General features: G+C 33.7%; 3 protein-coding genes across 3 annotated transcripts; 2 read left to right on the forward strand and 1 right to left on the reverse strand.

Annotated features, from left to right (window-relative positions):
• Window positions 1-10791: 10791 nt before the first annotated feature.
• On the reverse strand, window positions 10792-12005 carry LOC111895740 (uncharacterized). The gene is made up of 3 exons (XM_023891818.3): window positions 11815-12005; window positions 11585-11703; window positions 10792-11003 (listed from the first exon to the last, which is right to left on the reverse strand). The coding sequence occupies exons 1-3, from the start codon at window positions 11961-11963 to the stop codon at window positions 10984-10986; spliced, it is 288 nt and encodes a 95-aa protein (XP_023747586.1). The 5' UTR covers window positions 11964-12005; the 3' UTR covers window positions 10792-10983.
• A 1432-nt stretch (window positions 12006-13437) lies between these two features.
• On the forward strand, window positions 13438-15712 carry LOC111895704 (NADH dehydrogenase [ubiquinone] iron-sulfur protein 8, mitochondrial). The gene is made up of 8 exons (XM_023891778.3): window positions 13438-13596; window positions 14137-14230; window positions 14319-14372; window positions 14474-14565; window positions 14650-14763; window positions 14983-15050; window positions 15192-15303; window positions 15420-15712. The coding sequence occupies exons 1-8, from the start codon at window positions 13543-13545 to the stop codon at window positions 15513-15515; spliced, it is 684 nt and encodes a 227-aa protein (XP_023747546.1). The 5' UTR covers window positions 13438-13542; the 3' UTR covers window positions 15516-15712.
• A 1168-nt stretch (window positions 15713-16880) lies between these two features.
• LOC111895654 (uncharacterized) lies at window positions 16881-17477 on the forward strand. Its single transcript, XM_023891731.1, has one exon. The coding sequence runs from the start codon at window positions 16881-16883 to the stop codon at window positions 17475-17477; it is 597 nt and encodes a 198-aa protein (XP_023747499.1).
• The last annotated feature ends 6322 nt before the right edge of the window (window positions 17478-23799 follow it).

Here is a 23799-nt window from a genome sequence, read left to right on the forward strand (position 1 = left end):
TGTTACTCGTCTGAAATGGCGAGAAATATTATTTCCTTTCATGGTATGTATAAACAAGGTTTTACCTTTTCATTTGATAATGAACGTGGTAGTATTAATGCATTTTATAATAATGTTCTTTATTTTAAAGCATTACCTTGTGATGGTGTATATGAAACTGTGTCGGTTGTAGACAACTTAGGAAATAATATGTTGTATATCGATTCTTCCACTAGTTTGGATAAGACATCCTTGTGGCATTGTCGTCTTGGACATATCAACAAGAAACACATAGGCCAACTCCAAAAGGCAGGAGTCTTAGAGTCATTTGACTTAAGGTCGAATGATAGTTGCGAGTCTTGTTTGCTTGGAAAAATGACAAAGTCACCCTTCACTGGTACTTGTGCTAGGGGTGAAGGTTTGTTGGACCTCATACACACAGAGGTGTGTGGACCCTTTAGAACCTCCACAAGGGATGCTAATCACTTCTATGTGACTTTTACTGATGATTACAGTAGATATGGTTATGTCTACTTAATCAAGCATAAGTCAGAAACCTTTGAAAAGTTCAAAGAGTTTAAACAGGAAGTGGAGAATCAGCTGGGCAGAAACATTAAGATGCTCTGATATGATCGAGGAGGAGAGTATCTTAGTACAGAGTTCCTTGACTATCTTAAGGAATGTGGAATTGTTTCACAATTGACACCTCCTAGAACACCACAACTTAATGGTGTGGCTGAGAGTCGCAATCGAACCTTGTTAGACATGGTTCATTCCATGATGAGTCGAGCTTCGTTACCAATCTCATTATGAGGGTATGCCTTAGAGACTGTCGCCCATTTCCTAAATCTAGTCCCTACCAAGAAGATTGTCAAAACACCTCACGAGATGTGGATTGGGAAAGTTCCCAATTTAGACCACATCAAGATTTGGGGTTGCAAGGCTTTAGTGAGACATGAGACTCAGGACAAACTCAAAACTCGTAGTGAGCAGTGTATTTTCATCGGCTACCCACATAAATCCTTTGGTTATCTCTTCTACAGACCCAGCGAGAATGTGGTCTTTGTGGCAAAAAGAGGGGTCTTTCGAGAGAGAGAATTTATAAGCCAAGGAAACAACGGGAGGCTAATTGACCTTAAAGAACTTCAAGAGTCAAGCGGTGGAGGAACCTCAAATCCTAGAAATCAACCTAAGGAGGAAACTCCTATTGATGAGTCCGTACCTCTAAGGCATTCCACAAGAGTTAGGAATCCACTTGAGCATTACTATGCTTTTCATATTACTGCGAAAGGTGATGCATTTATCAGTGATAGTACACTGATAAATTTGGATGAGCCTAACAACTTTAAGGAAGATATGGCATGCCCTGAGTCCGCCAAATGGAAAGAGTCCATGAACAACGAGATTCGGTCCATGTATGACAATCAAGTTTGGAACTTGGTTGACAATGTACCGGGTCGTAAGACGGTCGGGTGCAAATGGATCTTCAAGAAGAAGGCCGACATGGATGGGAATGTACACACTTATAAAGCACGACTGGTTGCGAAGGGATTTACTCAAACTCCAGGAGTTGACTATGATGAGACCTTCTCACCAGTTGCGAAGATTAAGTCTATTAGGATTATGCTAGCCATAGCTGCATTTCATGATTATGAAATATGGCAAATGGATGTCAAAACCGCTTTCCTTAATGGAAAGTTGGATAAAGATGTTTACATGAGTCGGCCAGATGGTTTTGTTGATGCAAATCACCCTAATAGAGTGTGTAAGCTTGAAAAATCCATCTATGGATTGAAACAAGCATCTCGCAGATGGAATCTTTGTTTCGATGAGAAAATCAAAGAGTTTGGTTTTTCGAGGAGCGAAGATGAGTCTTGTTTATATGTTACGGCTAGTGGGAGTATAGTTAGCTTTTTGGTATTGTATGTGGATGGCATATTGCTCATAGGAAACGAAGTCCCAACCTTGCAGGAGGTTAAATCCTGGCTTGGGAAGTGTTTCACTATGAAGGACCTTGGAGAAGCTGCCTATATCATAGGGATAAGGATAATGAGAGAGAGGAGTAAGAGACTAATTGGACTTAGTCAAAGTACCTACTTGGATAAGATGTTGAAAAGGTTCAACACGCAGGATTCCAAGAAAGGTGACTTACCAATCTTGAGTAACGCCAAACTGAGTAAGACTCAGAGCCCGAGTATAGAGGCTGAGATGGCTGAGATGAGTCGAGTACCATATGCTTCTGTTGTAGGCTCGATCATGCATGCTATGACTTGTACTCGCCCTGATGTGGCCTTTGCTTTCAGCATGGTCAGCAGATATCAAGGGAATCCTAGCAAGGCTCACTGGACTGCGGTGAAGAACATTCTCAAGTACCTGCGGAGGACTAAGGATTGGTTCCTTACCCTTGGTGGGAGTGATGACTTGAGAGTAGTAGGGTATAGTGATGCCAACTTTCAGATTGACAGGGATAATTTTGCTCTCAGTCGGGCTGGGTCTTTACCCTAAATGGAGGAGCAGTTACTTGGAAAAGTTTCAAGCAGGAGATAGTAGTTTATTCAACTTTTGAATCAGATTATATAGCAGCAAGCGAGGCGGCGAAGGAGGCAATATGGCTAAAGAACTTCATTGGAGACCTTGGAGTTGTACCAGCTATAAAGGAGTCTATGGAAATTTTCTGTGATAACAAGAGTGCAGTTGCCTTATCCAAGGAACTAAGGGATCACAGCAGATCCAGGCACATTGACATAAAATACCACTTCCTTAGACATCGAATAGAAGAAGGAGTCCTCGTGGAAAAGAGAGTATCATCGGATAGAACCCAACAGATCCCTTCACGAAGGGACTGTGTAGGGTTAAGCATTTACAGCATGCGAGGCGCATTGGGCTGAAGGATGATATTATTTTTAGTAATTAGATAGCTTTCGAAACTTGTAATAGTTGAAATGTAATTGACATTTGATGTTTAAATAAAAGGTGTTTTTATCTACTAGTATGGTACTGTCTTGTGTCAATCATTTAATATTGTTTCATTTTGCATGTTTTGACTTCCGAAATAATTATATTATTCAAACTATCCACAGTCGATCATACTTTGGAAGTAGGTATTGAAATAAGACTGTCATGAATTGGGTTTGTAGATTTGTCTGAATTGTATTATACATAGCAATTGTTGCTGCAACATTCATGAGTGCTCATAAATTTTGAGTATTGGATTCAACCCACACTCACTTGTATCACTTCATGGAATTTATCTCGAGTGATCGTGAGACGATAATATCATATAAGTCTTCAAACCAAGAGATATGAGTTGTTGACTATGAGTTGGTTGTACATTGATAGTACGAAAACGCATTAGTAACTTGATGTTATAAAATGTGTTGTGTACAATTTGATGATTAGTTAGTATAAGAATATGAGTCAAATTTTATCTATTCCTTTTAGTCCTTGGAGGATTAAAAGCGATATCTTGGGCCCCTTGATAATTTTTTTGACTTATATGTCTGACCCAGTCAGAACTGAATTGATGTGTTTGATTAAGTTCTATGTCAAACAAATCGGAAATTGGGAAACAAACTACTAGACAATAAGTACGACGTTGTTCCATGTATTTGTTTGGCTGATATCTTATACAGAGGATTATATGATCACTTATCTAAAATAGCACAACTTAGTTCCACGAGACTTTTAAGAGCTACGATTGCTGGTCGGATCCTGAAGTCGTACTTGCAGCTATAGTTATTAGACTTATCCATGTGGGAGACTGTTGGATAAGGTGTCTAAGTCCATAACTATATTTGGTATGTACTTGACCCAATTTGGCATGGTCCATTTGGTTTGCATGACATCAGAACAATTTGGATAAGTTCTAATATATTAACATGAATTATTTAATTAGTATTGATCAAGAATTAGTTTGGAAATAATTTTGTGATCAAAAGAGGCTAATTAAATAAATGGGGATTGATTTGGTAAATCATTCATTCTTATATAGTGGGCTTATGATCCATAGTTCTTCATGATGGGCTAAACCCATGTGGTTACCCATGGACACTCCATGAAGGTTAAAACCCATGGATCATGAGGAATGTGGAAAGGCATGAGTTACATAGTGTAACCCTAATATGCACACTATATAAAAAAGCCTCATGCTTGTAAAATCGGCACTTAAGAGATACTAGTGAGGGCTAGCCGATTTTGGTGCATAGTAATCTTATCTCAAGTTATTCCAATTGTTGGTGGTGTTGTGTGAAGCATTTGAGGCATCACATTTGGGGTGCTAGGCTCACAAAGTCTTAAGGAATCCAAGCTACAAGAAAGGTATGTCATTCTACTAGTTTTTATATTACATATACCCCAATCATATGCTCAAAACCTTGGGAAAAAAAAAGTTTGCATGTATAATAGAGAAAATATAGATCCAAGGTTTCTAGGGTTGCATACACACCATAGGAGTGTTAGAATGCTCAAAACCCATCACCTTTTTCTCACTCAATAGAATTCCAACAAGCAAAAAGTGCCATAACAATCTATGGAATTCCTCAAACTCAAGAACATCCATAAAAGGGACCAAAAAGCTCTCAAGACAACCCAAAACCTAGATCTAGCATGAAATGAGCATAAAGGTGGAAGCTTTGCATCATAACAAGGTCCATAAATGGTTGGAAGAAGATGAACTCCAGGAAAAAACGACTTTCTAACATAATGTGGTCCTTCTTCTGCTTCTTCAATCTTCACATCTAAGCAGCAAAATCATCAAAACTTGTAAGGAAATTGAGAGGGAGCAATATGGAGGCTAAGGATTGCTCCCAAGGAGCTCTCTAATGTGATGGGGGTTGTAAATGACCTAAAAGACGGAGATAGTGCCATTAAATATTGGATTAAACCCTAAAAATAAAGTGGGCTTGGGCTTCCAGGATTCACGTCGTGATTCCCTATAGGTCGCGTCGTGATTCCCTATAGGTCGCATCGTGATTAGCATGGTCCAACAAGGCCCAATCAGATTAAGCCCACAACGTTCTCAGCCAAACTAACCCTTTAATTCATAATCCTAGCACATTTAGCCCAAATCTCAATCCTTTAAGGTCCAAACAACATCCCTTTAAGCCTGAGACCTTATTTTGATCAAAATAAAGTCTGCAATTCTGAAATAAGAAACATCCCAAAACTGGATGTTACAATTCCCCCCCCCCCCCCCCCCCCCCCACTAAAACAGGGTTTGATTAAAATAAATTCTGCAATTGGCTAGAATTGTAGAAGACAATCCCTTATGCAATCCTTATGGCTCTCCAAACCACTCAAAATCGACAACTTCCAATACCGCAAACACAAACCAAGTCCAACGATGGAGTTTACAAGACTGAGGAGCCACCATTCTAAAGCGTTGGAAATCATACTTTAAGACTGACTAACATCCTTTAGATGTACCCATTCCCTAGTTCCTATGACTGATAACACTACCATACCATTCTGAGACAAACACTTAGAATGTTCTGATCGCAACACTCAAACAATCACAGATCCGGAAAATACATGTTGGAAAGGTCTCAGATGCACACTTGATTCCCTAACAATTCACCACTATCCATTCGTTCCCACGAGTGTACAAATGGTCGAATCATAAACTCATGTCGAATCCAAACTCCCGTTCCAACTCAGACGCAAAACTACCTGATAGGCCTTCCAAGAGCTACCACAGACCCATGGTTCGAAGCTCTAGAACCGTTACCCAATACAAACCCCTAATAAACAACCCTTAAAATAATAGAGATCCAAGGATGCAGACACTTAATCGCTATTTCCGTGAATTATTTAGAGTTTTTATATGAAATAATGAAATCCTAGTGGCAATTCTGCCAAAACTATATTACTCTATTAGTTAAAGGGGTCTATTCTTTCAATCACTATTCTCAGTAAATTATTTGAAGTTTTTTTATACGAGTGATGAAACTTTTTTATGAATGTTGCTATCAAAATGAATAATTAATTAAGACCATTTTTAATTTATTATCAAATGTTCTTTTAATAAAAGCTAGAATCTACTCACAAAAAGAAACACACGCAAATTATAAACTAAATCAGCATATTTGCCATGAGTAGACCATTTAACCGAGTAGGTTCAAATGGCTTGGGACTGATATATAATTAATATTTTGGTGTCTCATAAATAAAATAAAAATGGATAATAAATGAAGCATCACTATCCGTATGATGAATATAGTGGACGCTCCACGCCCAGGGGAGGTCCCTATTAAGCCTTGGTACCCCACTCGTTACAAATAATGTAAGATATTTAAGAGTGTTTTTATTTTATTTTTTATGATTTTATATTTTTTATGGTTTTTTTTAATCACAATATCTCCATGCAAAATGCTATTGTACGATAGTATTCATAAATATTACTATTGATAGGATCTAAACTCAATTATTTTGTTCAAAAATTCTTAAATTGCGAGCCAAACCTGAAACCAATTTCTAAAATATACAATTAAAACCTGAATATAGCTAGTTTTAGTTTGATTTTTCTATTTTAAATCCAGACCGATTTTTGTTAACCTTAGAATTCTAACATAGATAGTTACATGGGAATGATAGTATACATTTATCCAAATAAAAATTGTTATTTTCAAATTTAACATATAAAAAAAAGTTGTTTGTACATAATAATTTTTTGTCATACGCAATAAATCTATGTTTTAGAGAGGTTGTATATATTATGTGTGTCACACACTCAAACCTAAACAAATAAAGTTCACTGCTTGATTGCATGGGGAAACATGGTCAATTCGACATGACCATAACCTAAAAATCAATATCTTTTTGTATAAGATATATACTAGTCAAAACATAAAAATTTATAGAGATTTTTAATTTTTTAAAATAAAATTATAGTGAATAAAAATGCATAAAAATAAACAAAAAAAAAAATCAATATTAAAAGACTTTTCAATTCTGTTGTGACTCACCTAATTGTGCAATTAATCCATATATTGTTATTTAATAAGTGTTCTTTCTAAGCTGGTACTAAAACTATTAACCATCTAGCAAGTCTTTTTAACCAAATTATTAAACTAAAACAAGTTCTTTAAGTTAAACCTAACATTTTACTAACTTAATCAAATAAGCTCTTAATTAAATCAGAAAAACAAGATTATCAGTGTAAAATTCCAAGCAATATGCAATATTTCTCACAAGCTCGGAAGCATAAAAATATGTGATTTTCAATTTATAACATAATAAAATTTCAACACGGAACCAATATGATATTTGATCATTATTATCAATCGATTAAAACAATTATGAATTTTAACAACCGATTAAGTAGATTGACTTAATCGTAATTCAGGTGATCAGTCTAAATCGAACTAAAATCAAACATTCGGTTAGACCAAAACTGAAAACACTAGATAGAAACACGGATTAAAAACAAAATCTAACGATTAATCACATAAAACGTTGAAATCTTTGCAGAACTAAAAACTAAGGTGTTTACCCAAACGTGGCTCAAAACTGATTAAAACAATAAAATCTAATAACTGAAAAGTAAATATGAATAAGATAAACTAATTGGTCGTGTCATGTTCTTTAGATCTTCATAAATGACCAAAAACGCCATAAATGACTAGGAATTTGTCTAGATAAAGGTTTGGAACAAGTCTTGTGTGGTGAACACCCTTTAGGTCAAAGAATCGGCTCTATTTATAGATTTTTCAAAACCTATGTGTCATGCCAATTGTAATTAAGATGAACAAGACACGTAAATTAATGCGAAAAATTCTCCATGATCATATTTAAAGAAGAACGTTGCCATTTTTGGGGCCTTGGGAAAGTTACACGACCATGTAACATAAAAACACAATCGTGTAAACTTCATATGATTGTGTTTTTAGTCATGGTCCTCCGGAAGTATTTTTTAAGCTATGAAAATGTTGTGGAACAAAAACACGATCACGTAAGCACTACACGGTTTTATTTGAATATGTTGACCTAATGAATTTAATTTTGGTTTAATTTGTTGTTATTTTGAACTAGTCACTTTGGTATATTTAGAGTGAACAACCTACGATTGTTCATGGTATCACTAAATGCTAGAAGTTGTAATCAATTTAGTATATACCCGTGTATTTTGTAGTGTTTTTTTTTTTTCTTCTTTTATCAAAACCGTCAATATTTATCGAGTAAATTCTACAAATGGTTATGTACTTTCCTGTTTTTCTTTGTTACATTAAGTGTGTTTGGGGGTGTTCGAGATAGTACAAAGGTAATATAATAATCTGTGAGCGGCCTCTACGTCATCTTGAGTAGTAACAACCTTGAAATAAAAAGCATAGGTAGTTTTTTTTTATAAAGAAAGCTATCTAAAATTCTAGTGGCATATATTCGTAAACAATGACATTCTCTTCTCTTTAGTTACAATAAACCAACAACAATGGTAAGTTACATCACCTCATTTTAAAATCAATTCACTTTGGAGGCTCTTGAGACGAATTGGCATGCAATCGTCTTTATAACACATCTCAAACCCACCACTACCAATGACTAACTATTCATCAAAGTCCTTGGTCGTTATTTGAATTTCTTAAAGCGAACAATGGTGATATGCTTGTGTCTATAATAGTTGATTATGGTTCTCATTATGTTTTTGGTAAACAATATGTTGCCTAAGAAAATGAAAGGGTAATAACAACGTCTTGTGATCAACGTAATTGCCTTAATACCACATGTAATTATTTTTGAGTTGATTTAATTTTCATGGATGAAATTATTCAATAAATTGATGGCCAAATCAGAAATGTCATTAAGTAACTAATAAGGTAGTTCATGGCTATGAAGTCGATTCAACTTATGTGTCTTGACCTTAGTGTACGAGAAAAGCACTTGGGGTGTTAGAATAATGTCATAAAGAATGTGATACAAAAACCAACCATAGGTTGTTCAATCTAAAGATATCAAAGTAATTAATTAGAAATAACAACAAATTAAACAAAAAAATCATTAGGTAAAATACATTCAAGTAAAATGGTTGAAAAACATGGTTATTTAAAAATTAACTTAAAATTCTTAAATACTTAACATAGAATGGTTTTGGGATACACGATATGTAAACATAAAATACCTAAAATATAACTACAAATATAAACTATATGTTATAAAGATAATAACATATAAACTATATGAAAAGGAAAATATTATCTAAATAAATTACAGATACCTTGGGAGTACCTCGAGACTATATATGTACAATAGAAATAGAGCATTTTAAGAAAATTGTATATGGTGAAGTAGAAACATTTTTTATTTACAGTATTCTAAATCCCATTCTAGATTTTGAAATTTCGCCCTATGTTTTATCTTGGTGCACGACAATGCCACATTTGTTATCTTTTAGGACATTATTTGATCTTGTTAAAAATCGCGTTGTTATGTGCTTACCATAGAGTAGCCGAAAGAGTAGCTGTTATGTTGGTACTTGTTGACGCGATCGCGTTCTTTAAATAAGAAAATATGATCGTACATATTGATTGAGTTACATGATTCAGAAACGCGTGATATCAAAGTTGAATTGTTTTATGTTTCGACATCATGATTCATGCACAATTTGTCATTCTTATTTAAGTTGTTAGACCTAACAACTTAATACACGACATAACTGACATGACACTGGTTTAAAAATTCATGTTTCGTGTCTATAAGTGTCGACATGAAATGTAAAATTGTGTCTCGTGACTTACACGTGTGAAGCACGAATTTACTCGTTTAAACACATAGAAGACAATAATTAAATTTGTGTGACACGCGATACATATAAACACGTTAAAACAAAAATTAGGTGCATATTTTCTTAGCATAAAAAATGGTATTATACAATGACCGCTAGATTTATGTAAATCTGTGTTTTTATGTAACATGGTTAAAAACATATATATTCATGCCGGATTAATTACATAACGTGTTCATGTTTGATACCTAAAACATATTTTTATAGTTTGTGTCGTGTTCATATTTCACAAATCCGTGTTGTATAAATTCGTGTCTGACACATATACACAACACGAAAACACGAATTATCAGGCCTAACTGCCATAAATCCTTCGTTTGATGTTAGAATGACATGATTTTTTTCAACATGTAGTTTATTGCTTGTACTTCAACTTAGTCTAATTAGTTCTCGTCCGGTTATTTGTTCTTATTATTGGTCTAAACTAGTTTTGATCGTCCTAGTTCCAATTAAGCATCATTGGCTTACTCAGACTTTATCTAACCAACTATCTAATAATGTACAGACTATCAAACAACAATAGCAGACTCAGAAAAACCAAACCATTTTGAGACCAACCGGAACCTTTCCAGAACCGCTAATTAGTTTAGGTTTTGTTCAGATTTAGTGTCTTAATTTTTTTGTCCATATATTACCATTAAACCGGCTAAAACCTATATCAACCGGTCATAAGAATGTAAAGTTAACAGTCCAAACAAGTTCAATAATAACATGTGAACAAAAAAAAAGACTTAATAGACTAAATGTGTACAAAACCAAAACAACGTTACCCTTATAAGTTATTAATCTTTAAAAAAAAGTATGTTACTATATATATAGAAGTCATCATAAAAAATACTAAAAATACAGTTAAGCAAAAAAAAAAAAAAGTACATTATTTTTTTTGGTATTTTGACCACCTACAAAACCATATAAAACGGAATCCTTAATAAGTTTCAAAAATATACAACGATTTAATAACTACAAAAACACTTAAATGGCCAAATCAATAATATCCCTCTTATTTGCTCTAATAAACAAGCAAAAAAAAAATCAAACACCAATAAACTATCTTTACAAAATTTATTGAGAAGAATGAGCATAGAAGGACAAGGACAATGAACAAATCTTGTAATTAAAATACAAAAAAGTTTTAAGTACCACTTATAACATATTTGGTACAATTTGCAAGGTCCAAAATTGATTAAAATTTCCTAAAGCTCATTCTTGTATCAATCTTGCAAATCTTATCACAATGATGTTCCAAGACCTATGGAAGCAAAACTCAAGTTAGAAAATAGACATGTATACAACACAATGTGCAACTTTAAGGGTATTTATGTAATTTTATATTTGCTCTTTAGAATCTAATTATTCTGGTCCTAAAAAACCACAATCTGCATAAAATTCCCCAAAACTGTAATAGAAAGAAACAAAAGTATGATGCTTTTATATACATATTAATGAAAGTACATTGTAGTTTCTTGCATTTAGCCCTAAAAACAAGAACTCAACAAGTGACACAAAATACAATTTCTTACTCAAAACCTAAACCACCATTTCTACTTCCTTAATTACTACCCTCAAATTATGGTTCGCATTATGAATCATCAAGAACTAAATCTTGAGCTCATTATAAACACTAAAAAGGTTCAATTTAATGCGAAAATATATCAAATTAGTTGTCGTTACTCTTTATAAGCTACTCTAATAATAACCCCTAAAGAAATGGAAGCAAAATTTTTAATTCTGCCTATAAATTTATAACCAATTTGTCAATTTACGCAAGAATCAATCCCAGAAATTCAAGCACAAATTGAAATTATCGCATAAAACAGGAACGAGAAGTACCTTGTGAAAGCCAGCTCCAGCAGGCGGAATCAACTGCAAGGCTCGATTTGAGACGAGCAGATGCAATTGCGCTGTGAAGAGGCATCATGGATTCAACCATTCCCAATGCCCCAACAATCCTGAAGAATAACACCACAAAGTTTAAATCGATTTCGTAGAATTTAGAAATAGGGTTGATTGTAGTGCGCGTTGCAGTGTGTTTTTGTATGTGTAATCGGTAAAGCATCTACCTTGAAGCTGCACGAGGGAGTGTTCTTGTAGATGAAGAAAATGGAGAAATGGGTACATGTTTTTGGGCTAGGGTTCTTGATATTACGGTGGTTTGAGATGCGATTGTTCGCAAACCAGACATTAACGCTGATCTGCTTGCCGATGCCATTTTTTCCCTCTCCCTCTTTCTTTCTTTCCCTCTTTCGTAAGGGGTTCTATATACCCTAAACATGATCTACACGGGTTATACTTCATGCTATGTTTGTTGTACTCTAGCGTAAGACAAAAGTATTTGGGTCTTGATATGGTATTTAGGTAAAAAGATCTATAGTTTCATCTATTTATACACGTACGATTTTAGTCCATTAAACAAATTAATTTCAGTTATATCTCTATTATAGATGTGTTCTATTTGTGAGTGTTTCTTCTTGAGGGTGGACATACGGACACGTTAGACTTGATTCATGATTGGACCGGTTTGTATTTATCAAGCTCGTATTGGTTCTCGTTAATCTATAATTCTGGTGTTTTATCAGTTTTGGGTAAAAATCGGTTTTGTATTAGAAATTTTATGAAATTCTTTAAACTGTCATAGTTCTTTCTTTTGAAATTAGAATGACATAGTATTTTTCCCAACATCTAATTTTCAGTTTGTACTTTATTCTATATTATAATTTCACATTATTTGGTTACATGTTCCCCGATAACAGGTATTCTTTAAAAATATTATCTTATGATTGTATGATAAACATTAGAAACATCATTTTAAGTATATTATATATTTCTTTAATCATTAAATATATTCAAGACGACAATTCAACTAACTATCTAAACTTGTGAATATTCAAATAACTCAAATAAGCCATCTAAACCATTGGATAGCAATTGCGTCATCAGCTTTTACCTTCTGTCTTGCATGATGTATCGGTTCCAACCAACCGATTCAAAAATCAGGACTGACACCAATACCGGTATATACTTGATGCCCGGTTATTAGTCCATTCATCCCCCGAAACAAATTCCGCTTCTAGTCTGGGTCTGGCTTATTCAATTGCTAACCCCTAGTTTGTTCCACAAGATCTATTGATCTAGGTGGAGTTTATATCTCATTTTTTAAATGGTAAACAACACCATCTAAGTGGTCTATGCCAACACTACCTAAAGTCTATATGAGTAGTCAATCCTTGAATATTAACAATATTTTAAGTATGTTAGGATTTGAACCTTGAACCTTATGTGCAGAATTTTGCATCTCAATCACTAGACTTTTATCATGGAGACTAAAGAAGGATGCAAAAATGGTATAACAAACCATGAATTGCCTAATATTTTTTTTACATCTCTAATATTGGTTTGATTGATAAAAACTCTCATAAATAACATTTATTTTTAATTTAGGAGATCATTCATATTAACAAGATTCATTATTTTATATTATTTTATATGACTTATAAATCGAGCAACTCGTGAATACTTTTTCATATTATAGTTTTCATAATACTTTTTTTCTTTTTATAAATAGAAATATAGCTCACCTTAAATTCTTTCAATGGATTAAAATCGTCCATGTATATATAAAATGCCTATTCCACAAAAATGTTCGACAAAAAGTTTGGGGTAGAATTGTAATACAATATAATACAGGGGTCTAAGTGAAATTACTCCTGTTTGTAGCTAACTGAAGCGTGGGAGCACCTGAGAGAGGGAGAGAGCTCATCAATTATCATCGAGATCATCTCATCAGGGAAATGGCCGCCATCTTAGCTCGCAAGTCGATCTCCGCTATCCGTAATCGACAGCTTGTAAGCTCCATCTTTCTCTCTCAGACTTTCATACGGTTGCAATTTCTGTATAAACTATGCGGGTTGAACTTTTAGGGTTTCGATTTCACCCTACATGTTTCTCGATTAAATGGAGTTTGGGATGATCCACAAATCATGGATTGATTTTGATCTTTTTAGAATTCAGAAGTGACTTTTCTTACTAATTGATAATGACATATTGACGATATAGAATGCTAGCATAGTTTCTTTCGTGCCCTAATTTTGGTTTGAGTCTGTTGCCCATGTAGTCTAATATGGGTGCATCACATGTTTTCACTATATGAAAATAACACAATCTTACTCCCTATGTCCAATTCATCCTTGTTCCCGATAAGAAATGATAAATTTTTACTCCCATATTCCAGTCGACCTAACTTTCATCTTTGAAACCGATATGAATTTCTTAAATATCGTGAGAAATTTGCTTAGATCTAAACATATGCTCTTATCTCTTCATGTAAAGGACACTCCAATTAGTCTCTTGATGATATGATACTAATAAATCTTCATTTTTACCAGATTGTCACAGGACAAGCATTGCATGCCCATAACACTGGAACAATTTCTGGCGCACGCTCATTTGCAACCAAACACTCATTTTCAACTGATAAAGGTAAAGTTTCTTTCTTGATTACGTCTAAGATTCATGAATCTCCTGCTTTATTTTTGTATTTCACAAATACTTTTTTGCACAAATGCAGATGATGAAGAAAGAGAAAAGCTTGCAAGAGAAATATCAAAAGACTGGAGTTCTGGTACTTATGATCTGAGCTCATTTCACCATTTCTTTAGCCTTTTTATCCTATTCTTTTTATGTTCATTTCACTTCATGGTGCTTAATTTATTCACTATGCAGTGTTTGAAAGGAGCATTAATACGTTGTTTCTAACTGAATTGGTTCGAGGTCTCTCTCTGACACTCAAATACTTCTTTGAGCCAAAAGTTACTGTAAGTATTCAACATAAACTTTTTTTTTTACTTCAATCTTTTTCTCCATTATCCTATATGATCTAAATAAGAAGTGGATTTCAGATCAATTATCCATTTGAGAAAGGTCCATTAAGCCCTCGTTTTCGAGGAGAACATGCCCTCAGACGTTATCCAACAGGAGAGGAGCGTTGTATTGCTTGTAAACTTTGTGAAGCTGTAAGTTTCACTTTCATGATTTAATTCACAATCTCTTAAATCCTAATAATATTAATAATAAATAAATAAAAGTGAAAATGCTAATGCCTTATAAGAAAGTAGAATGTTGTAATAGAAAGAAATGAAAAGTGGGATACTTTAATAAATAAATAAATAAATAAATCAAAGTACATTGCTATTTCTTTGGTGTAACGTATAAAATTTGTGGTTGTGTATCAGATATGCCCTGCTCAAGCTATCACCATAGAAGCAGAGGAACGAGAAGATGGAAGCCGCAGAACAACAAGGTAAAGATAATTTTTTGCTTTTGTTATACAGTACATGACATGACAGAACAGATTGTATTGTTCTGCATTTTACATGACATGACAGACATTTTACATGTCATGAAAAATAGCGGTGATTGAATGAAATGATTTGTAATGTAGGTATGATATTGATATGACAAAATGTATATACTGTGGATTCTGCCAAGAAGCATGTCCTGTTGATGCGATTGTAGAGGGGCCCAACTTTGAGTTTGCTACAGAAACACATGAGGTTTATAATTATAATTTATTTATTTGTTCTTTCATTATATTAATATATATGATTTTGCATTCGTGACTAAATTTTAAAAGATGATAATTGATATGTTTTTATTTTTGTTTTTGTAGGAACTTTTGTATGATAAGGAGAAGCTTCTAGAAAATGGGGATAGATGGGAAACTGAGATTGCTGAGAATCTTAGATCCGAGAGCCTTTATCGGTAAAATGGTTTTTGGTTCATAAATCATATCATAATCTTGAATCTCTTTTGTTTTGGTTTTGGGACGATGAGATGAATAAAGTGATGGGTGTTTTGTTGTGAAATCATATCATATGCACTTGTTTTTTTTTTTTATCGATTATTCGATGGAAATTGATGTATTCTTTTTATAACGTGAAAATGTAAGCTGGATTTGTTTTATTTTATTATTATTTTTTTTTGTTATGTGGAAGTGTTAACAAATATAAAGATGGTATTTTTAACTAATGTATTTTGCAAATGAGTTGGTGTTGATGTTTAACAAATATACTATGTAAATGGTTTAATATTTATTGAATGAAAATATAGATAATGACTAACCATTATGTACGACAAGAAGCTTTAAAGAGAAAAAAACTCAAATTAAAGAAAAACCTTTGTTTGGGGTATGACCTTAAATCTTTATTTTAAACCAAAAACATATAATTCAAAAGTTATTTTAAGTAGTTTTTGGGAGGTTTTTAATTTCTATTTTTTTTTAATTTTGTTTTTGCACCTTTAAAAGCTTTCGGCTAAACCCTAAACCCTAATTTATCGCAACACTTCTATACAAATAAAAGAAAAAACTTTTATACCAACCTCCAATATATCGCAACATTTCTATACAAATAAAAGAAATTTTTTTTAGCTTTCAGCTACCAACCTCCAATATATCAGTTAGTTTTGTAAAACATGCCCAAGAAAGTTGAAGTTTTTAATTATTTATTTATTGTATGACTTGAGAGCATCATGGTGATGGTTGCTCGAGTTTAAGGTTATTAAAACTAAAATCGTGGTTCTAAAAGGTGTGTCATAACATCAAGGCACACAAATACACGTGATGGTGTGAGTTGTTTTCGAGACATATTTTTTTTTGTCGGCTATGAAACCATTCAGTTTTTGTTAACTTTTTGTTATTAGATGTTTAAAGAAGTCGGTATTATCATTGTTATCATCAAGGATAATTACTAGAAGCTACCATTCTTATCTCTTTATTTTTATGATTATCTTTTCCTTAAGATACGCTAGTCTAGTTTTATATATATATATATATATATATATATATATATATATATATATATATATATATATATATATATATATATATATATGTTTGTTTATTGCCCTGTAACTTGAGTATTACGAATCCTAATGATCAATTAATAAAACCCATGGTGGCTTCTGTTATGAATTTATTTATGGGATCAGAGCCTACGATCCATTAAGAAAATGAACATCAAAATTTCCAACGACTATGGCAGGAGAAAAAGGATAAGGAACCAAAAAGACCGAAGAGACGATTGATGTCAATTCACCATATTACATTCACCCATCTGATTATCCAAAACAGATGCAGGTGAATGATATTCTAACCGACAACAACTTCAATGAATGGAAACAGGAGATGATGAACTTATTGTTTGCAAGGAACAAGATGAGCATAATGGACGGATCGATCAAGAAACCAGAAACCACAGATCCCATATACATGGCATGGGTAAGAGTCGACGCCATGATCAAAGGTTGGCTAACAATTGTAATGGAAAAAGAAATCCGTACGAGTGTAAGGTATGCCAACACCTCAGCAGAGATTTGGAAGGACCTTGAGGAGAGATTCGAGAAAGAAGGAGCTCCTCGTGCCTACGAACTAAAACAGTCTCTAAATATTACAAGACAAGACGGTAACTCTGTGTCCTCTTACTATACAAAACTGAAATCCATTTGGGATGAGTTGCAGATTGTCCTCCCCACGCCACAATGCACCTGCAATGGATATGATTGTGCCATAAGGAAGCGTCTGAACGAAGTGAAAGAAAAGGAAACGACCTACGAGTTCCTTATGGGACTTGATGAGGAATTTGCTATCATACGAACCCAAATTTTAGCTATGAAGCCTACACCCACTTTGGGGATAAGCTATCACCTAGTTGTTGAAGATGAGCAGTAATGTGCCAAAACAGGGAACACCAAGAAAACGGGAAGTGAAGTCGCTGCCTTTCAGGTCAATTACACAGGCAAAAAAGGATCTCGCCAAACACAAGGGGCACAGACTACACAAGCAGTAAGCAAGGTACCATAGAAAAAACCTCAAACCAAGCAACGAAAAGGCAGAAAATTGCACTTTTGTGGAAGAGACGGGCACAAAAAAGACGGTTGCTTCAAAAGGATCGGGTATCCAGATTGGTGGCCCGGAAAGAAGGATAATCCAAATCCCAAGGCAGCATGCGTGGAAGTTAACACTAGTCCTATACCAGGGCTATCGGATGAACAATATTGTTTGTTCATTGAGCACTTCAAGGAGGAAACAAAGAATGAGACCAATCCAAGGGCCAACTTCACAGGTAGAGACAACACACAATGTGAATGGGTGGTTGACTCAGGTGCAACCGAGCACATCACACATAGAGGTGATTTTCTAGATAATGAAGTCACAAAGTTAAAATGAGCACTCGTCATCATTCCTAATGGGGATAAAATTCATGTTGAGGGTGAAGGAGAACATACCTTACCAGGAGGAGTAACAATAAAAGGAGTTTTGCATGTGCCAAACTTTAATTACAATCTCTATCTGTTAGCAAACTTACAAACAATCTTAATTGTGCTATAACATTCTTTCCTGATTTCTTTGTAATGCAGAAACTAGTGACGAGGGACTTGATTGGATCGTGTAATTGCATTGGAGGGCTGTATCAGATGGGGACAATGGAAAGAAGAGAAGCTTTAGCCACGACATTTGAAGTTTGGCATAAGAGACTTGGTCATCCATCACCAGAAAAGATTTCACGTTTAGATTTTATTAAAGATTTTTCTATAAATAATAAAACTCAAGTGTGTGATGCCTGCTTTAAGGCAAAGCACACTAGACTTCCCTTTCCAATTAGTGAAATAAAGACAACGAATTGTTTTGATTTAGTGCATTGTGATGTTTAGGGCAAATATAGAACTCCTTTGTCAAAAGCTTTTTATTTTTTTAACAATAATGGATGATTTTAGTCGATTTGTATGGACGTTTCTTGTTAAACATAAACACGAGGCGAGTGATTGTCTCATTGTCTTTCATAAAATGGTCAAAACTCAGTTTGGAAAACAAATTAAACGGATTAGGTACGACAACAGAGGGGAATTCGTTTCAAATAAAATGCATGAATTTTATGCACATGAAGGAATATTGCTTGAAACATCTTGCCCATACACCCCACAACAAAATGGGGTGGTAGAACGCAAGCATAGACACCTGTTGGAGACATCACGAGACCTAAGATTTCAAGCTAATTTGCCAAAATCTTTTTGGGGGGAATGCATTTTAATAGCCACTTATATGATCAACCGTCTACCCTTTAAATTTCTTCATGGTGCAACACCCTACGAGATTCTTTTCAATCAAAAACCAAGTTATGATCATATGCGTGTTTTTGGGTGTTTAACCTACTACCAAAGCACAGAAACAAATGGAGATAAATTTGAACCACGGGATAGACCGGGGATTTTCGTTGGGTATCCCCAAGGCATAAAGGGATATAAGATCTATGACATGGAGCACAAGAAACTGGTGGTTTCAAGAGATGTCAGGTTCCTTGAAAATGAATTCCCCATGAAGCGTATACACACTAATGAAGGGGTACAGGAAGAAGAAGAGATATTTCAATTTGTCAACAAGGATGTACCACCAGCCACTCAAACATCATCCCCCACTCACCACCAGCCTACAGTCGAGAATCTCACTCACAAAAATTACACAGGTGAAGAAACAATCATGTCAGAATTAGAATCTCCCATACACAACGATGAAACTCCCATGCAAACCGATAATGACATTACACATGAAGATCAAAGAAGAAAACGAGTCGAAAATCAACCCACACGATTCACGGACTATGAGGTTGAATTGCCCCCGTCGATACATCATCCACAACCCGAATCCAGTCACGTCGCCTCAACGGTACATCCTCTTGCTAACTATATTTCTTAAAATAAATTTTCTAATGCTCACAAAGCATTTCTAGCTGCCATTGTTACACACAATGAGCCAAAGTGTTTTAGTGAAGTAGTACAGGATGAACGATGGAGAGAGGCGATGAAAAAGGAAGTTGATGCACTTGAACAAAATGGAACATGGCAACTTCAACATTTGCCAAAAGGAAAAAGGGCAATCGACTCCAAATGGGTGTACAAAATAAAGTACAAACCAAATGTTGACGTGGAGAGATTCAAGGCACGACTTGTAGCAAAGGGATACACTCAAATGGAAGGTGTGGATTTCCATGACACATTTGCACCGGTGGCCAAACTCGTGACTGTTCGTGTATTGCTGATGATAGCCATAAAAAATAACTGGATCATACACCAGTTGGATGCAAATAACGCATTTTTACACGGTGATTTGGAAGAAGAAATATATACGAAGGTCCCGAAAGGTTTTTGAAAAGATGATGATACACGAGTTTGCAAACTTAAGAAATCCTTGTATGGATTAAAACAAGCCTCCAGGAATTGGTATCATAAGTTCACGACTACTCTTTGTAGTCTTGATTTTCGACAGTCACACGCGGATCAATCTCTTTTCATCCACAAAAATGGGAACACTTTCGTGGCAACCTTGATCTATTTTGATGATGTGATCATAGTTGGAAATGACTTGAGAAAGATTGAAAGCACAAAATCCAATCTTGATGAAAGTTTCAGCATTAAAGACCTTGGTAATTTAAAGTATTTATTGGGAATTGAGGTAGCACGTGTTGAAGAAGGTCTCGTGTTGATCCAAAGGAAATACACTTTAGACATTCTTAAGGATTCTGGTTTACTTGGTTGCAGACCTAGTCGTTTTCCCATGGAACAGAACCTAAGGCTTGATAAGGGAGGCGAACATAAACCGGTTGATGCTAACATGTATCGACGTTTAGTTGGCAGACTTTTATACCTTCAAGCAACCAGACCCGATATCACTTACGTGGTTAGTGTCTTAAGCCAGTTTGTCTCTGATCCTAGACAAAATCATTGGGAAGCAGTTGTAAGAGTCCTTAGATACCTTAAGGCTACTTTAGGCCAAGGAATTCTATTACCAAAAGAAAGAGGGACATAATTAACTGCCTATAGTGATTCTGACTGGTTGGGTTGTCCTTTCTCTAGAAGATCACGAACTGGATACTTGTTAATTTTAGGTGGTGCACCAATATCCTGGAAGTCCAAGAGACAATCGGTTGTTTCTCGATCATTAGCCGAGGCGGAGTATAGAGCAATGGCTACCACCGTCAACGAAATACTTTAGACTCGTTGGTTATTAACAGATTTTGGTGTGAATCTGATTCACCCAACACCTCTCTTATGTGACAATGAGTCAGCACGTCATATTGCTCATAATCATGTCTTCCATGAGCGAACCAAGCATGTGGAGATGGATTGCTACTTTGTAAGAGAACGAGTTGAATCAAAAGAAATCACTCCAATTTGTATTCACACTCATGATCAGTTAGCAGATTTGTTGACCAAACCTTTGAGCTCAGAACGCTTGCAATCTTTATCTATCAAGCTAGGCATTCGTAATCTTCATGCCGGGGGAATAAAGGAGTCGATATTATCATTGTTATCATCAAGGATAATTACTAGAAGCTACCATTCTTATCTCTTTGTTTTTATGATTATCTTTTCCTTAAGAAACGCTAGTCTAGATTTTTTTATATACGTTTTTGTTTATTGCCATGTAACTTGAGTGTTACGAATCCTAATGATCAATCAATAAAACTCATGGTTGCTTCTTTTATGAATTTCTTTATGTGATTTTTTTTATTTATGCACTTGTTATTAGTAGGGGTGTGTATGGGGCGGTTTGGTTCGGTTATTGGTCAAAACCGAACCATAACCATTATGATTGGTTAATGTATTTTGGTAGCCATTGGGTATGGTTAATATTGGTTATGGTTAATGGTTTTTTTTTGGTTAATGGTTAATATTGGTTAACCATAATGTTCAAAATAATATAAATGGCGAAACTGTAGTGGCATAAAAATGAAAAGAGAATACAAAAAGTCATCGATACTAATGTTTGTAACCTAGCTTATGGTAATAGAATGAAATGTGTACCTTTGATACTAGAGTGAGATAACACATAGTCACATTCAAAATAAAAAACATTCAATAAAAAGTATAAAAAATTAAAAGAATTGACATTAATAACTTCATATATTGATAATTGATATTAACATTAAAATAAAGTCAAACATTCATACATGTTAAATGCAATTAAATCAAAAACTATAAAATAAAATAGCTAAACATTTATATTACGTGTTATCTGGATAAAAAATAAAACAATCACTCATATACATTCAATGTGATTAAGTCAAAAACAGTAAATAAAAAAACAATTTTTTTTAGAAAAAATACATTCTTAATATATCATAAAGTGAAGAAGAACTAAAAACATAACTTACCTAGAAGTTTTGATTATAAATTGAAAAAAAAAACCTTCGAATAGAACTATAAAGTCAAAACAATCTTTGATTAGGATTAACGGTGTGAGAAACCTCCGATTAGGATTATGAGTGTGAAGATTAAACTAATTGTGAATAATGTTTACAAATTATAGAATTAGCCGATTAAGAATTACAACATTAATCAATAATCTAACTCAATGCATGATTGAAAAATTGTATGTGTCTGCATGATCTATGTGATCATTCTTTGATAGTTTGATTACACGTTCCTCTCCTAATAAGTGAGAATTACTGAATTATATTTTGGAAATTTAATGGGTCTTAAATAAGTTTGACTATATTATTATATATATAATCCGTACTTTTTATGAATTAAAACATAAAGTTAGCGGTTCGGTTAATAATGGTTCGGTTAACCTATAAAACCATAACCGAACCGTTTATTATCGGTTAATAAAAATTAGAAATCGAACCAACGGTTTTTAAAATGATTCGATTAATATGGTTCGGTTATATCGGTTAATTTGATTATGGTTCGGTTTTTCGATTATTATACTCACCCCTAGTTATTAGATGTTGATATAAATCTATAACTATGTGATTTTTTTTATATATATGCATGTGGCCTTAAATCATGTCGTGAAAAACATAATGAGTCGTAATACTTAAGTTTAATCTTACCTTCACACTATGCCACTGTCTTATTACAAAATAACGTTTATTTTGTAATCATCACATGCCAATCAATCAATGAAACCAAATAAAATAATATAATATACTTAAAAATCAAAGTTGGAAAAAGTACATGATAATGATAGTTGATTTCAATAAAAAAAATCAACTAGTAGATTTATAATATTAAAACCAAATTCGAGGATGGTTATGGCTTATATAATTCCAAGTTTGACTATTCTTTCTCCAATATAATCGCAATTTTGGCTACGTTCCTCATAATCGTAGTTTCTTGTTTTGGATCGATAATTGGCTTTAGAAATTGAGGCATTTTTTTTTTTTTTTTTTTTTTTTTTTTTTTTTTTTTTTTATGGCTAGCATATTCACAAAAATGGCTATTAGAAATGTTTGTATATGAGTAATCATTTTTGTAGACATTTACCAAATAGCGTAAATTTTGGGATGTTAATTTCATACTAGGATTTCATGTTCCAAACAACTCTCATTTTGGATATTGCATTATTATTTTCTTTCGTATTCTAAATGTTCAAATGTGGTTGTACAAATCTAACTATCATGTTTTATATTTTCAGAGATAAAATAGTTGACAAGAATACAACAACACCTAACACTATTATTAATACATCAACTCTTACTTAACTCGTCTATATTTATAAATTCGTTTATAAGTTATAACCCGTGGAAACCACGGTTACAAAATTAATTAAATTTTCATAGTAAAAACTCAAAATTATTAATAAATTATTAATTAAAAGATATTTTTTAGTTATATAAAATTATAATCGTTGATTTAAATAAATAGGTAACCTTATAATTTGTATTAATTTTATTTAAATTTATTATAATATTATTAATTTAATGTTATTAGAGTCAGAAATTTAAATTTTGAAATTTAAAATGAAGAATCAATAGGTTGACAAATGACATGACATTAATTAGGAGATCATTATAAGGTGACACATAGCTAAAGAAAAATAAACCTATTCTTTTATTAGAATAGGGAGATTCACATAAATTCTCACATACCACCTTATTCAACCACTATAAATTTATGTTAAAACCACAACATTGTTCATACAAATGCAACATTGAGTCATTTCACTCTACATATTAACTAAAAGAAACTTAATTTTTTTGTTCTCTCCT

Source organism: Lactuca sativa, chromosome 7 (assembly GCF_002870075.4).
Source record: "Lactuca sativa cultivar Salinas chromosome 7, Lsat_Salinas_v11, whole genome shotgun sequence".
Classification (NCBI taxonomy): Eukaryota; Viridiplantae; Streptophyta; class Magnoliopsida; order Asterales; family Asteraceae; genus Lactuca; species Lactuca sativa.

What these genes read in the sequence shown, in the direction of transcription:
- LOC111895654 (XM_023891731.1), top strand. Translation starts at nt 16,881, where the DNA reads ATGCAGGTGAATGATATTCTAACCGACAACAACTTCAATGAATGGAAA.
- LOC111895740 (XM_023891818.3), bottom strand. Translation starts at nt 11,963, where the DNA reads ATGGCATCGGCAAGCAGATCAGCGTTAATGTCTGGTTTGCGAACAATC. An exon ending in CTCCCTCGTGCAGCTTCAAG is followed by an intron (nt 11,704 to 11,814) that starts GTAGATGCTTTA and finishes GTTATTCTTCAG; the next exon opens with GATTGTTGGGGCATTGGGAA. An exon ending in CTGGAGCTGGCTTTCACAAG is followed by an intron (nt 11,004 to 11,584) that starts GTACTTCTCGTT and finishes TTGCTTCCATAG; the next exon opens with GTCTTGGAACATCATTGTGA.
- LOC111895704 (XM_023891778.3), top strand. Translation starts at nt 13,543, where the DNA reads ATGGCCGCCATCTTAGCTCGCAAGTCGATCTCCGCTATCCGTAATCGA. An exon ending in CTATCCGTAATCGACAGCTT is followed by an intron (nt 13,597 to 14,136) that starts GTAAGCTCCATC and finishes CATTTTTACCAG; the next exon opens with ATTGTCACAGGACAAGCATT. An exon ending in TTGCTACAGAAACACATGAG is followed by an intron (nt 15,304 to 15,419) that starts GTTTATAATTAT and finishes TTGTTTTTGTAG; the next exon opens with GAACTTTTGTATGATAAGGA.